At 37.7% G+C, this 15,502-nt stretch overlaps 1 protein-coding gene across 1 annotated transcript; it reads right to left on the reverse strand.

Annotated features, from left to right (window-relative positions):
* Positions 1-223: 223 nt before the first annotated feature.
* On the reverse strand, positions 224-2,340 carry LOC104425951 (abscisic acid receptor PYL4). The gene is made up of 2 exons (XM_010038873.3): positions 1,492-2,340; positions 224-622 (listed from the first exon to the last, which is right to left on the reverse strand). The coding sequence occupies exon 1, from the start codon at positions 2,206-2,208 to the stop codon at positions 1,510-1,512; it is 699 nt and encodes a 232-aa protein (XP_010037175.3). The 5' UTR covers positions 2,209-2,340; the 3' UTR covers positions 224-622; positions 1,492-1,509.
* Positions 2,341-15,502: the final 13,162 nt, after the last annotated feature.

A 15,502-nucleotide genomic window follows, 5' to 3' on the forward strand; every position in this document is an offset into this window, starting at 1 on the left:
CTAGGAAGTCGAAAGGGACGTCCCTGTTTGCAGACAAGGAAGTACGTGTGATTGCTGTTTTCTATTTTAACTTTCTTCTTTCTTCTTCTTCTTTAAGGGGAAGGATGGGAGAATGGAAGGGTGGCGTGAAGGCATTCAAAAGGGGACAGAAATAGTACACGAGGGTATCATTCAAAGCCAATGCCCCCCTCCTTCTCCTCGTCAACTTGTCTGCAACTTGCGCAATCTCCCTCATATTCATATTCAATTCAAACTCACATACACTCACCCCCACCTTCCTTCCTTACAACACCTTCCTTCACCACATATATATCTATATAATATTATATATACATAGAGAGAGAGAGAGAGAGAGAGAGTTGCACTTCTTTTTATCTGACAGAGAGAGAGAGAGAGAGAAGAGCAGAAGAAAACAAGGTGCAACTTGCAAGATATACCTTCACTTTAAAAACAGCCACTTGCAAAGCTTGATTGATTAATCACACAAAAGAGGCCCAAGCAAGTTGCAGCGCTTTGCTCTGATCTAGCTGTTGGATTCCCATCACCTCTTATTTTTCTCAATTCCTTTTCCTTTTTCTTTTTTGCAATTACACCCCCCCACATGTCCGCCCTCAGAAAGACACTGCACCCAAAAATGCGTTCATCAATTCTTCTTTTTTTTTTATTAAAATAAAAAAACAGAGAGAAAATTACCCGGTATGATTTCCCACTGGTTTTTATCAAATTATTTCCTGACAAACCCATCTATTCATTTAATGAGAAGAAGATATTTGCGAGAATCATTTATACAGGGGGTGGTTTTGTAAATATCTCTAGCCTTTCTTGCCCACAGGAAGAGGGCAATCCGGCTTAACTTCTGGAAGTTCAGAGCATGGCATGCCTACTTTTTCGCCTGGTCGTTTGTTCTTTCTTCTCTCTTCCTTTTTTTTACCCCCCAAATTGTACAAAAGCTAGCAATCCAGTCCTACATTTTCGCGATTTCAAAAAAAAAAAAAAAAGGTCCTACATTTTCGCTCGCTTCCTCTTGGATTCCCATTTTAAGTGAAAATAATAAAAGCACCAACGAAAAAAATATAAGAGAGTTTTCTCCCAAATGGCATTGCATGCAATTGTAGAAAACAAGGAAAAAAGGGACAGAAATTCCAGAAATGCAGTATCTCACTGCGGTTGCTGATAACTTGTGATAAAATTCACTAGAAAGGATGGGAAAATAATAATTCAGATCAAGAATAGAAAAACCCTAGAAGACCAACAGCAAGCAAATTCATGTAATAATAGTATATTAAACAAGATTCGGATTGGACTGAAAGGTTTCTTGCTCGGCGACGGGACAACACACATCGGGCTTACTCACGGAAAACGACGGGCGTATCGACAGGGGAGGCCGGAACACCGGAAGAACACATTGATAATATCTAAATAATAATAAATCGAAAGAGAGAGAAAAATAAAGGGGAGAAAAGGTCAAAAATTACAGGAACAAGAACGGACATGGAAAAAATCGGTCGCTCACGGAGAGAAGGGTTTGCCGCTGTTTTTGTTATTGCCGTCGTTGATGTTTCTGGCCAGGTTGCGTGAGATCTGAGAGAGGGACTGGAGGTTGCAGCGGACGATGGTGTCCACGAAGACGCAGGTCTCTTCCTTGGTGTTCCCCGGGGGCACGTCGACGACGTAGGACTCGACGACGACGGTGCCCTCCCCGTCCCCGTGGCCGTCGCCGTCGGCGGAGGGGTGGAGGGTCGTGACGGACCTGTAGTTGGCGAGGCGGTGGTCGCCGCCCACGACGCTGAAGCTGATGACGTGGCGCTCGTCGTCGAGGATCTCGAGGCGCTCGGTGCTGTTGGCGGCGGGGAGGCCGGAGACGACGCGGATCTCGCGGAGGGCGCCGACGTCGCGGTCGCCGGCGAGGACGTGGCAGCTCTTGACGAAGTGCTTGTAGGCCTGGGGGTGGTCGAAGCGGCGGACGAAGGACCAGACGGTGGGGAGCGGGGCGTCGATGCGCTGCACCACGGCGGAGCAGCACTGGTCGGGGCCGACGGCGTAGGTGTGGTAGAGGGCGGCGGCCTCGGGGACGGGGCAGCCGGCGAGGGGCGTGCGCTTCGGGTAGTCGTGGCACGTGGTGGCGGTCGTGGCGGGGGCCACGGCCGGGTTGGGGTTAGGGTTGATGCGGTGGAGGAGGACGGAGGATTGAGGGGCGTTGGAGGGCATGGCGTCAGGATTGGGGGAAACAACCAGAATGGTTGCTTCTTCAATTTCTGCTAGAGAGAGAGAGAGAGAGAATAGAGAGATAGAGAGAGAGAGAGAGAGAGAAGGAGGGAATGGTGGAGGGGAGGTGGAGGTGGTGGTGGAGAGAGAGGAGAGAGAGAGAGAGAGAGAGATTGGCTGGGGAACTTTGAGAGGTTGATGAATGAATTTGAAGGTTGGTGGGTAAAATAAGCACACTTTTTTCTGGGCTAGTTGTGTGTGTGTATATATATATATGTATATAATATAATATTATATATATATGGATGGGAGTGTGTGTGTGTGAGTCACTTTCCAACTGCCTCAGAGGTGGCTGCGTTTGTTCTTTCTTCCAAGTGGGTGATGTTGAGAGAGAGAGAGAGAGAGAGAGAGAGAGGGAGAAGAGGAGGGCTTCAATGAGAGGCCGTGGAAGAGGGAGGTAACAAATACGAGGTATGTGTTTCGTGTCACGGTCGCTTTACGTGACTAATGTAGGGCTCATAAAGAAGAAAAGAGCCTCAACAAATTTTAAACGATGCTCATTATAATATATATATCTCAAATTTTTATTTATAACGTAAAAAAAATTCTAGAATTTATATCGATACGACACATTTATTATAAATTTTTTTTGATAACACAAAAAATCCAAACTTATGCCTATGACTCCAAATTATTTTTTCATAACATCAAAAACCCCAAAGTTTTACTCATGTGGTCCATTTATCCTAAATTTTGAGGTAAATATGTCAGGTGGATATAGATCTAGGGTTTTTGATGAAATTTTTTTGAGTAATTGTATCACACCGGTACAAGCTTTGGGTAAACGTATCTCATGGGTAAGAGCTTGGGATTTTTTGTGTCATAAAAAAGTTTAAAATAAATATGTCACAATAGGCATAATTTATAGTTTTTAGTGGTTTTTTTCCTATAAAAATATAAGAGAGTTAAATTTAAATATAATTTGATTGAACACATATTATGTGAGCAATATGATAGTCGCCTATGCCATATTAGCCGCTAAATGGTAATCAAAGATAAGTTTTTTTGTGGAAGTACTTATGAAAAAGTAAGAGATTTAAATTTAAATATAAAAAAGTTTGGTCAAACGCATATCATGCGAGCAATGTGATAGTCGCTTAGCCATATCAGTCGCTCAATGGTGATCAAATATAATTTTTTCTATGCAAGTACAATACAAGAGGGCACTTCTTTTTATCCCTATCCAGTAAAGGTTATCAACCTATCTTTTATTGTCACTTTTCTTTTCACCACACTCTAGTTTGATGTAATCAATAGGCTTACCTGTTGATGGCGATATGTTCACTAACCAATAGGCAATATTCTCTAATTTAGCTTAAAATCCACATCTAATTTGGAATTAGAGAGTAAATAGGAAGTCCATTTAGTTACATTTTGCTTTTGAGTTTTGCAAATGCATTGGTAGAAGTGTAATGTTTCACTATGTCTTTCTCTATGTAAAATAGGCTAAGTTTATTAGAACAGAATTTCAACCCTTCGTCGATTCTCATGAACATGATCTTCATTCTGAGATGCTCTTCAAATATCACCTTCCATGACTTGAAGCAACCAAGTACCTTGCTCTTATGCTAAATCCACGTATAAGACATAAATGGTTCATGAGCTTTGACTTAATGTACAATGTGATTCTTAAACTTTTTAATTTGTTCAATGTGGTCCCTTAACTTTAGCTTAATATGTAATGTGAACCCTAAGTTTTCATTGTATTCAATGTGTTCCTTGAGCTTTTGATATATTTTCAATTTAATCCTTGAATTTTTATAAAAATGTTCAATATTGTCTTTTCATTAATTCAAATTTAAGGACAACATTGAACATTATAATATATTATTCATGGACTAAATTGAATATGTACCAAAGTTTAGAGATCACATTGAACAATTTAAAAATTCAGAGATCACATTGTACATTAAACTAAAATTTAGGTGTTTTCTTTTTTTTTTAAACATCATAAAAAATGACAACACATATTAGGCACCTCCCTTAGATGAAAACTAAAAGGGTCACCATAAATCTAAGTGAACGCATCATACAATCTCCTTAGTCATTTGAATTATTGCATCAAATTTCACTCTCCCACAACCACTATTGTCACCATCTTCACATAAATTTAGCTTCTCAATCCCGTGACCTCTCAATAAACTCCTCTAACTCAAAATCATCATCTCTCTTTCACTCATGTGTATGAGCCTTATGTGTGATCAATACGTCGTGTCCTAATTAGAAGCCTTAGAGAATCTTGTAGACAAGTCCATTATTGTCATTCATTGGAAGAGAAATAACTTGCACTCTATCTTCCCTAGGGTCATAGTCTACGCACCTCAAGAGACATCCAAAACTCCACCTTCAAGGGAGATCTAGTATCTGACCCTATCAAGAGCACAAGGCCAAATAAAGTTCTTCCTCAGCATTGGCACATGCCTTACAATAGTCAATTTCCTCATAACGCCATCATGTATCCTAATCTGGATTCTTCCTATTACCACTACTTCACAAGCAATACCATTTCCCATAGGCATTTTATTACCCTCTATGCAACGGTAAATAGTAAACTTCAATATCCATGAGAACCATGTTATGTAAACATCCAATCATTAATTGATGAGTCATGGTAATCACTAAGACATCATCAATATCAATTGAACTATTGTTTGTTGTAACAACAACATTATAATTGCATGTAGACTCCACCTTAACTCCTTTATCTCTCGTACTTCAGACAATATCTCCTATAATATCCTACATCATCATTGTGACAACACCAAAGATTCCAAAAATTGGACCTTGATTTAGAATGACTAATCTATTTGCTACTTCCAAACTCTCCATAGTTAACCAAATCTTGTGCTATATCTTGTGCCAAGTTATCTTCTTTTAAACCTCTTTATAGGTGCATCAATGTTTTCAAAAGGAGCCGATAGGTGCACCAGTAACATCGTGCCTTGTATCTCATCAAGAAAAGCCTAAGTAACATCCTTTAAGTTCATCATAAATTTGTTTAACTCATCTAAATGGGTTTCGATGCCTTCAATCACTGGAACTGAAACATCATTTTTAGCATATACAAGTAATTCTTTGAGCCCTTCATCAAATAAAGGGTCTCGGGTTTTCCCCACAACAGTAAGGCATCATTCTCTTTAGCCTTCTAATAACAGCTTATTTAACAAATTCAACAACATTATGCTTTTTGTCTTCCCCATTAGCTCAACCTTATTAGTATGTTTCATCATTTCTGATAATTTATTTTTGCCATCCAATGCCTTTGCCAAACTCTTGGTTGTTAACAAGCATGCATGTTAATACTCTACAACCCAAAGTTGTTCCTTCTCAATTTCAATCTTCACTCTAGACACAATTGCTAACATAACATTCTAGATAGTGTGACAAGCAAAGGCCCCAAATCAATTTTAAAAATAGTAACCTTAGCTCTCATATAATTGTTGCAAAATTATGATAAGTTATCAGATCTTGCAATTAGGCATCAAACGTGAGAGAACATAATTACCAAAGAAAGCAACAAGGAACAATAACAATATAAGAGATTTACATGAATTGATTTGAGGATCGGTACCTATTCCACACAGAGAGTTAGCCACAAAGAAATCCACTTTGAATTTGGAGTATTATACTCAATTGCTCTAGTGTTTTCCATCTCTTGATCACATCAATAGCATACTCATAAGTGTTATTTCATATTCTTTTACAAGTTACTCACTTAGAAAACTCACAGAAAGATAACCTTATCTCTTGTCTTGGTTGCTCCAAAGTATGAGTTATGAAACTAGGTTAAAAACAAGCTTTAAATCCCGAGTTTCCCCAAGTCAAATTGCCTTAGGCACCCGCTACATGGGCAGAATCAAGAGCCTTACGGGTTCCAAGCCGGCTGCCCGACCAATGCCTAGAATGGCCTACTAGGCGCCGCCCAGGCTTTCCTGACTGCCTAGCCCTATACTTTTGGTTCGGGCACGCCTTTGTCTCCAATCCAACCTCGAATTCGGCTGGAAATTGAGAAACGCTTTTAACAAGATCAACCCCTTCTGGTCGTTAAAAAAATCCCAAAGGAAATGCCACGAGAGAGTGATCCTAAAGTTCTTGTCTTGAAAGTCGACTGTAAGTTTACGAAAGGTATTCCAAAAGCCAGGGGATTGGGCTAAAGGCTGTTAGAATTCAACGACTTTGAAATGGATTTTTCTTCAAGAAAGAGAGGAACACCAAACGGTTTGTCTAGTGGAGGCATTACCTTACATGTCACACATGAACCATTGCAATTCAACCTGCACGACTCGATGTAAACATCTCGAAACGGTCCCGAAGTCATTGTCCATTTAAGAAGAGGTCTTGGTCAGATTCCCTATTGCGGATACGAAGACTTCTCATATAAGTAATGTTTATTTATGACAGTTGGTGCAACTGAGCAAGATAAATGCGATAACAGTATTTCTATACATTTAACAAATAAAAGAAAAAAATGTACAGCGAGAATAAATCAATGATTTTCGAGAACTAGTCAATACGGTAATGGCATGGGCGAAATTCAAAAAACTAGTGCCAGCTTGTCCGCTGAAGAAAGGATAAATAAGTGGTCATGGCCTGAATTCTATTACTACTGTGGCAGATTTTCATTATTAGTATTTCTTTTCAAATTAAGCTTGAGTGTGTATATTAATTTGTAGTCTTTAATACTGTACAGGGTTAAAAAAAAAAAGTAAGAAAATTAGGGACCCTCAGACATAGAGGCACGGTACTTTGCTCAAGAGAAGATGGTCCCGGTTCTATTTCAAATTTAAAGGGCGGTCCTATCAGTTCCTATTGTTTACGAGCCTTATATCTCAAGTTGGAAAATACAATAATAATTGCTACTAAATAAGAAAAACTAAAAAGTGACAAGTGGTCCATGGCTCAACCTTGATCATTGGGAAAGAAAAAATAATTATCGATCTATCTTAATCATCCCCTCCCACCGATTGCACCCCCTCAATTTGCAACTTGATCTTTTTAAAATTAATTGCTTTGTTGATACCTAAAATTCCAACCTTGGCCTCCGCATGTCAACTCAACGCCTCCCATTCTTATAATGTTTATCGCATGTTGCATCACCAAATTTCATTATTTTTCTCGTGCTCTCATATGTTTCAAGGATAAAAGTATAAAAGGCTCTTCGATTCTCCCACGGAACACTGTACGTGGTCATAAAGAGTGTCTAGAATTTGGTACCCAGCCTTATACCGGCCTCTGTCTTACATAAGTTTAGTAAATAATGAGATAAATTATATTAAATCCTAGGTACTAACTGGGCTAACTTCTATGACTATTGACTTCAGGACCTATATACTAACAAACACCCCCCGGGGAAAAAAAGTTGAATTATTGTTTGCAAAATCATAGGAACATATGAGGACGCTTCTCAAATGAGACTGCCCAATAAATCATACATGACAAAGCTCACTATCTCTGTAGAAAGTAGCACAGCTTGTCCGTTGGTATCGAGTGCACTTAGAGGTGACATGGGGAAAGGAAAGGGAGAAAATTATCCGATTAGTTCCAAACTTATTATACGGATGCTGATTCAGTCTTAATTTTTTTTTTTTTTGTCGATTTAGTCATTAATAATTGCATGAAATTCCAACATAGTCCTTCTAGTCAATTTTTGTTAGAAATTATTGATATAACGATCCAATCATAGTCAAGCGTCTTACGTGGCACACCACTAGGTTTAACAATTTTTAAGCAAAAGTTGATCGAAATGACTATATTGAAATTTCATGCAGTTTAGGATTAAATTGGCAAATTTTGAAAATTTAAAACTGAATTAACATCCTAAAATAGATTTTTAACTAATTAGATTATTTCCCTGAAAGAAAATTGTATGTGTGGAGTGAAAAAGGAGCACTTAAATATTCAGTTACTTAATTGTCTTAAGAAAATTAGCTTTAGTGAAAATGGTAAAGGATATTATTAACAAATGTTCCAAAATACCTTTGAAAACCCAAATAAAGAAATTTTATCATTTCTGTTTTCCAAAGCATTGGGTTTCTCGTGTAATGTTCAATCAACATATTGAAAAAGAATATCTTTCTTTTAGGTACGATTAACACGTGTCTCGTGTGCACTTGTGCCAAAACCTTCAATTCGAACTCAGTTTTGCAATCTTCCACCATGAGGTGCTACTCCAGTATCAAATGCATTTATTTATTGCAACGAAGGACGTGCCAATTATTGCCCATTCCATTTTGACTTAGGGTCAATTAGTCAACACGAAGCACTCCCAAAAAATCAATCCTCAAATTGATTGGGGTCTCAACTTGAGGAAGGAAATAGGTACATGGACGAAAGGATAAAGAAAGTGCTTCGAGCCTTACCCAGTTGCGAACTCTTCATGAACTAATTTAGGGAAACAAAAGGATCCAATTGAGAAATTTCTCTCTATTTTAGTGGGATTGGAAGCGACGTTTACTCCCCACGCCATGCCAAAGCTGGCCTCTCTCCGTTTCTCCATGTTCCTCCAATTAAATCTTCGTCTTTCCTTCTGCCTTGACGTGATCCGCTTGTGTTGCTCCTATCTTGTTCTATGGCCACATGATTCAACAGCCATATCGGGGTTGGTTTTCATGCTTGCTGGCAAGCAAATTTTATTTAGGGAAAAAGTAATACCTGATGTGACATGTTGATGTGCTAAGATAACTTGATTGATTGGTGATTGCATGCACGCTTTTTCCGATAATTTTGCCACGCCATTATCTCTACAATGGACCGATCAAGCTCATTTTCAATGCAAGTTTCAAAATTTTAACAATTGAAAACATGTGTCTTACACTTTCCCTCCTGATAATATGGTTTTTTGGAAACTGTTAGAGATAAGCAATAATATTTATCTAGCTATTATTGTCATGCTAATTTATCATGCAAAATAGGAGTTACGCATTGAAGTATATATGGTTCGATGAATGTGATCCGACCATTTTAACTTTGCTTCCACCCTTTTTAAGTTACATTTCTTCAGTACATATACTCCCACTTGCACATATATTATCGTCCAGAAAACCATTCCTCGTCTTTAATTTGATTCTCCATTTCTCCCTCATATTGCAAGCTGCATCCTCCCACTTGGGTTTGAATACAAACCCCACACTCATGTATATATGGCCAAGTGCACAGAGCATTGACATCATCGCATACGTATCAATCTAGTGTTCCTCAGGACAAATCCCAAGATTATTACCTTACCTATTAAAAAAATCTTGCGTTGCAAAAATTCTAAAAAAGATTTGTGGAAACTATAAGAGATAAACAATGATATTTATCTAAACCACCGCCTGTGGTGACCCAGTTGGATAAGGCTCTCCAATGAAACTAATGAAAGTGGAGGGGGTCGAATTCCGCTGGCCACACGGGATCTTAAGCGCGACGTCGGGGTAGTGGGTCCTCTGCTAGCGTCGCTCCGGGGTTTACCCGCCGGCTACTAGCTGTACGAGGGTTCCCTGGGTATCAAAAAAAAAAAAAAAAACAATGATATTTATCTAGCTATTATCATCATGCTAATTTATCATGCAGAATAGGTGTTATGCACTGAAGTGTATATGGTTCGACGAATGTGGTCTAACCATTTTAACTTTGCTTCCATCCTTTTTAAGTTATCTTTCTTCAATACATATACTCCCACTTGTAAATATATTAACTTCTAGAAAACCATTCCTTTGTCTTTAATTTGATTCTCCATTTCTCCCTGATATTGCCGGCTGCATCCTTCCACTTGGGTTTGAATACAAACCCCACACTCATGTATATATGGTCAAGTGCACAGAGCATTGACATCATTGCATACGTATCAACCTAGTGCTCCTCAGGACAAATCCCAAGATTATTACTATACCTATTAAAAAAATCCTGCGTTGCAAAAATTCTAAAAAAAGATTTGTGGAAATATTATTCTACTGATATTAGATAACAAAATAATATAAACCATGGTAGAAAATTTGAGTAATTCTGCGTCGACACACATGGGCATGCGAGCACACATGATTTGATATATATACATCAACTAGGAGGGTGTTACAAGATGGTACTATACGTGCTAGATAGCTAATGGAAATCATAGGGTACCCTCAAGGGCTGAGGTCAGTTATTGATTGACAAATATTTTATGAGATTTTGCAGGACCGGTGTTAAACTATTGTAAAAGTTTAAAATTCGTGGTTTCATATTTGATTATTCTATTCCTTTAATAATTGAGGTAAAAAGTGAAAGCTAGTTCCTTCCTTCCGAAAGGCAGTTTCATCAACTTAAAGGAAGGGGTGGGAAGTCAAAAAGTCAGCACTTGAGCCGGACAAAGATGCGCATCAAAAAGAGAAACAAATATTGACCAGGAAAAGAAAAAAATAAGGGAAAAAGTCGAGTCTTACCGCGTTTTGCGCAGTCAGTTTTGGAGTCTATTTTAAAATTGGTCTTTGAAATCAATGAAAGCTTTGATCTTTGAAATTAATTTATTTTTTCACTTGCTGCTAACTATAGCCTTACAATTTTTTTTTTTACCAATATGAAACAATAAGATTCTCTGTGATAGTAAATGCAGGAATTGAATCAACACTTTTGTTCGGAAAGATGAATAACGCCGATAGTTATTTAATTTTCAAAAATTCCATGCAATAATTGAAGTGCGTAACTTCGCTTATACAATGAAAAAGAAAGTTTAGATTAAAATTGCAACTTGCATTAGTTTGGTGATAGTTATCAACATAGCTAAGAAGCTTCATAAAATGATATGTCACGGTTATCTTATAATTTATTAAGTTGAAGCATACATGTTTGGTTGGTGGGGAAATCATGTATGCACTTTATTTCATCTATGGATTTAATTTACAACCAAAAGAAATTTGTATTACTAATATATCATAAACAAATGTTGCTGCTGTGCATTTATTCACAATATAATTAAATGAAATGGCTTTGGTTTCTATACTATACACTCCATTGAAATTACTTTATATAATTAATATTGAAAAAATGTGTCCAATGTGCATCTATAGTAGAGTAAGTGAGATAACTGAGATTTTTTTTCTTCTAATCAGTCTAAAGAGTATTGAGATATGGGACGATGTGGCTCGACGACAAAACTCCGTTCTTAACCATAAATCCAATTTGCACAATTTTCTATCTTTATACGAGATTAGATCTGATAGAGGTAAATAGAAAAGAAAGGAAGATTATTAATTACAGAAAAAAAAGGGGGAGGGAGTTGGAGGGATTTGATTACAGCGTTGTTTACATGTTAATTACATGAGAAAATGAATATACTATTTATGACTAATATAATATAATTTTATAAATATACAAGAATGAAAAATGTGTTTACTAGTCACCACACCTCTCCCAATTGCTGAACATTGATGGATTTCTAGGATTTTAAGAGCCGTAAAAAGTTACTCTGGGTGTGTCTATTTTGGCAAAAATGAATGATTTGTAAAACAATTTACTAAAAATAATTGTTTGTATCGCTTATAAAAATAAATTAATAAAAAATATTTTTACTGTCATTTGGAATATCTAAACATAAATTGTTGTCGATAATGTAAATATTTTTATTGATTAACTGTCTCAAGCAACATAAACAATAATTTTTAGGAAAATATTTTTCAAATTATTCATTTTTTGAAAAACAAACGGAGCAAAAAAATGCATATCCCTTCTAATTCTCCCCTTCATTCTCCCTTAGTTTATCCAATCTAGTGACCATTTTAGAATGACTGCTCTTCTTTCCTAGTCTCTTCTACCAAAACACCATCATTTTGCGTGGCCACGACTTCCTTGAAAGTTGAATTTTCGAGAATTATATTGCGCATAGGCTGTCTAAAAATGGCTTTCTATTATTACTGTCTCGGTTAGATGATGTATCGTTGCGCGTACTTTGCATGCTCTATCAGCAACTAAAATCAAAATACCTTTTCAAATCCACATTCAGTCAGATTGCGGGGCTGGCCATGAGCCATGTTGAAATTGCAGTGACTACACGAGAAAGGCAAAGGCCAAGTAGCGATTTGAACACCGCCAGCGACCACAAGAGAGAGGCAAAGGCCAAACAGAGATCGAACACCGCCCTTGTTAACAGATATACCACCGATTTTTCTTTTCCCATGCTGTCAAATTTCCGCTGTTTCTACCCATTGGAAAAACGGCGTTTCCAGCTATCCCCGATGGATTATTATAGTTTTGGCATTTATTATGGTGGCCATATGTTAGTTGAGTGCTTCATATGCTAGATGTTAGAAGCTTGGTACGGGAATCACGGACTCTATCTGAAACTCCACTGGGGATTTGATCTGGCACCAGAAATTAGAGCTGAGGGCTTCGGGGTTTTGTGGTTGGATTGACCCTTCGATACTTAACTTAGCATTGGAAATGAGAGAAAATTTAGAGGGAAAAAGGGGAGTATATGGGCTTAAGGATGGGAGAGACATTTTTCTAGAGAGAGAGAGAGAGAGTTAGATGGAGAGAGATCATGCCTGAGTGCCCAAGTAATTGTTTATATGTTACTATTGATAGGTTGTCGATAGTGTCAGATGACAGTTTATAGATGACAAGTAGTAAAAGAATATGATAAATTGCATTCTCACTATGGGGATCAATGTATGTATAACTTTTCAGATAATATCAGCATCATTACATGCTCCAATGAAATAAGATTAAAGTGATGTCTAGTCAAGATCAATCTATTCAATAATTAACTATAATTGCTAGGTTAAATACTCGATATGCCAACACATCAAAAATATCTTGACAACGATGGATTGGCTAGTCAAACCACACCCGCCCGGTCAAATAGCTGGTTCAAGCTCCCAACCCAATGTCACTCTCCCCACACGTCTTCCTCCTCACGTTTGAAATTCTCAAGTCAAAGAAGGATAAAGATTCTTCTATGTAATATCTACTTTTTCTTTTTACATTAGCGATGTATGATCTACTTTTCCATCAAAGGTTATGAGAAATTAATATGATACCTTACAACTAGACTCAATATATGAAATTGTTAAGTGATTAAGCGCTTGATTTGAATACATTACATTATAATTTAAATACAATATATTAAAATTTAAATCAAAGCACTTCCAAATAGAGCAACCTGATATTTGACGCTCACTATTGTGTGAGTAGAGTGAACCTTAGACAAGATAGTTTGCCTACATCCTTGAATATCAGTAAAAAGAAATCCTTCCAGATACGAATGGTTATCAAAGGTTTGCATCTTTACCGGAAAAGATCCTTGCTTTTGTCTCCTTTTTAGTTTTGATAATGTAGTCTTTTCTTCAATTACTCTACGGGAGTCAATAGGTATCTGATAAGATTGGAAGGATTCAGAGTACTCAAATAGAATATTCTCATAAATGTGTCATATCAATCGTTCCCATCCTACCAAAAAAACAACGAACTTGACATATGCACATGCGACATGTTTAAACTATGCATGCCGAAGGACGAAGGCAAAGAGAAAATAATAGGCCAATCCGAATGCAAGCGCATGCAGTTCCATGATTCTTGAGTTGCATGGTCTCGTGACGAACTGGGCTAGTAGTAACCTGCAATTTTATACTGAAAAGTCTTCTAGATGTTCCGTAGACTGAAAGCAAGGACAGGAAATATCTAACACAATCCTTAAGATTTAACATACAGATGTCGAGAAACTATTCATGCTCTGGGAGTTCTGTTTTTCCTCGACAGTGCATCTCAACCCTCGAATGCGTGGATGTCATGCCCTGAACGCCTTACGCCTTGAATCTAAGGATCGAGATGCTGATAAGCAATGCTCCCTGCCCAGATGATGAATACTCGAAAATTTAAGGCATCTCAACGTGCCTTTGTGGAAATCAACTTCCGTGAAATCAATTCCCGTCATGTTTGCTATTTTGGCGATGGGCATGAATTCCTGCGCAATGTTTCAGCCCTATAAAACGAGCGTTGGAGGATTGAACACGCATGTGATGAAGGGTCAAAGGGTTGTTGTTGGGTTTGATCAGAAGGTTTGGCTCACCGCAATCGCGGGGGCTCTCAGTTCTGGTCCCGTTCTACCGTCCGAGAAGACGATGGGCACTTGACCTTTTGAAGATGGAAGAGGGCACTGTTCGAGAAGGAGATGGCGCTTGACCTTTTGAGGATGGAACGGGACACCTGATGTTGAGGAGTCGTCGTCGCCCCCATGTTCAAAGATTGACAAAATAAGACAGAGAGATGAAGACTACTTTTGAAGATTGCATTTTGCACTTAACCCAAGCCAAGCACACAATGCCTCATGGGGATTATATTTTGCACTCTAGCACTAAACCATGAGGCCAAGAACACCAAGGGCACACATGACAAAATTTTCTATTTTTTTGCTTTTTTATTCCTTGAAACAGGTGTGAAATATAAATCCATTTGGTAACTTATTTCTGAAATAGATTTCTATTTCAAAAATAGATTTGGAATAAAAATAAGAAGTTAAAATTTTTAGCTTTTTTATTTCTAAAACAAAAGTGAGAAATGAAAAAAACTTCTTATTGTTTACTCTCGTCACTGCCCACCACCCATGGAACACTAGATGCTAGTTGCGGGTTGCCCGTTTCCCGTTACCCATTGTTGGGCATCATACGTCAGATGCGTGCCGCCCGTTGCCTGTGGTCTTGCCACCTCCTGAAAATAGAAATTCTATTTTGTTATCAAACAAATTTATATTCTGGAAATAGAACTTTTAAGTTGTTATCAAACGTGTTTTTTTGCTTAGAAACTCGTCCGGGGAATAAAAATTAATTTTTGTTCTAAAAATTTTATCATGCGTATCATAAACTGTCCTCTTAGAAAATACAAGATAAGCCCTAATTCCCAAATCACCAACTATAAACTAACCTTGAATTGAACACCTCCATTTTGCCACCTCTAGACAGAATTGTGGTAGGTCATCATAGTTGTTGACTAGACCTAATCAAATGGACGGGCTTGGCTACTTTTTAGTGGCCCATTGGCCGCTTGGACAAAAATCCCAACCTTGATCAATGGGGAAACTGAGCTTTGGATGGGACGTCGCCTTCCTTCATGAAGCATAGGAGAAATAATATAAATGATCTCTAAACTTTTTGACCAAATACAATGTGATCCCTAAACTTATAACTCATTCAATATGATCCCCAAACTTTTGGTGTATGTTCAATTTCGTTGTGAGATTATATGAAAATATTTAATATTGTTCTTGAACTTGAATTAATAGAAGGAAAAT

This window comes from Eucalyptus grandis, chromosome 1, assembly GCF_016545825.1.
Source record: "Eucalyptus grandis isolate ANBG69807.140 chromosome 1, ASM1654582v1, whole genome shotgun sequence".
Taxonomy (NCBI): Eukaryota; Viridiplantae; Streptophyta; class Magnoliopsida; order Myrtales; family Myrtaceae; genus Eucalyptus; species Eucalyptus grandis.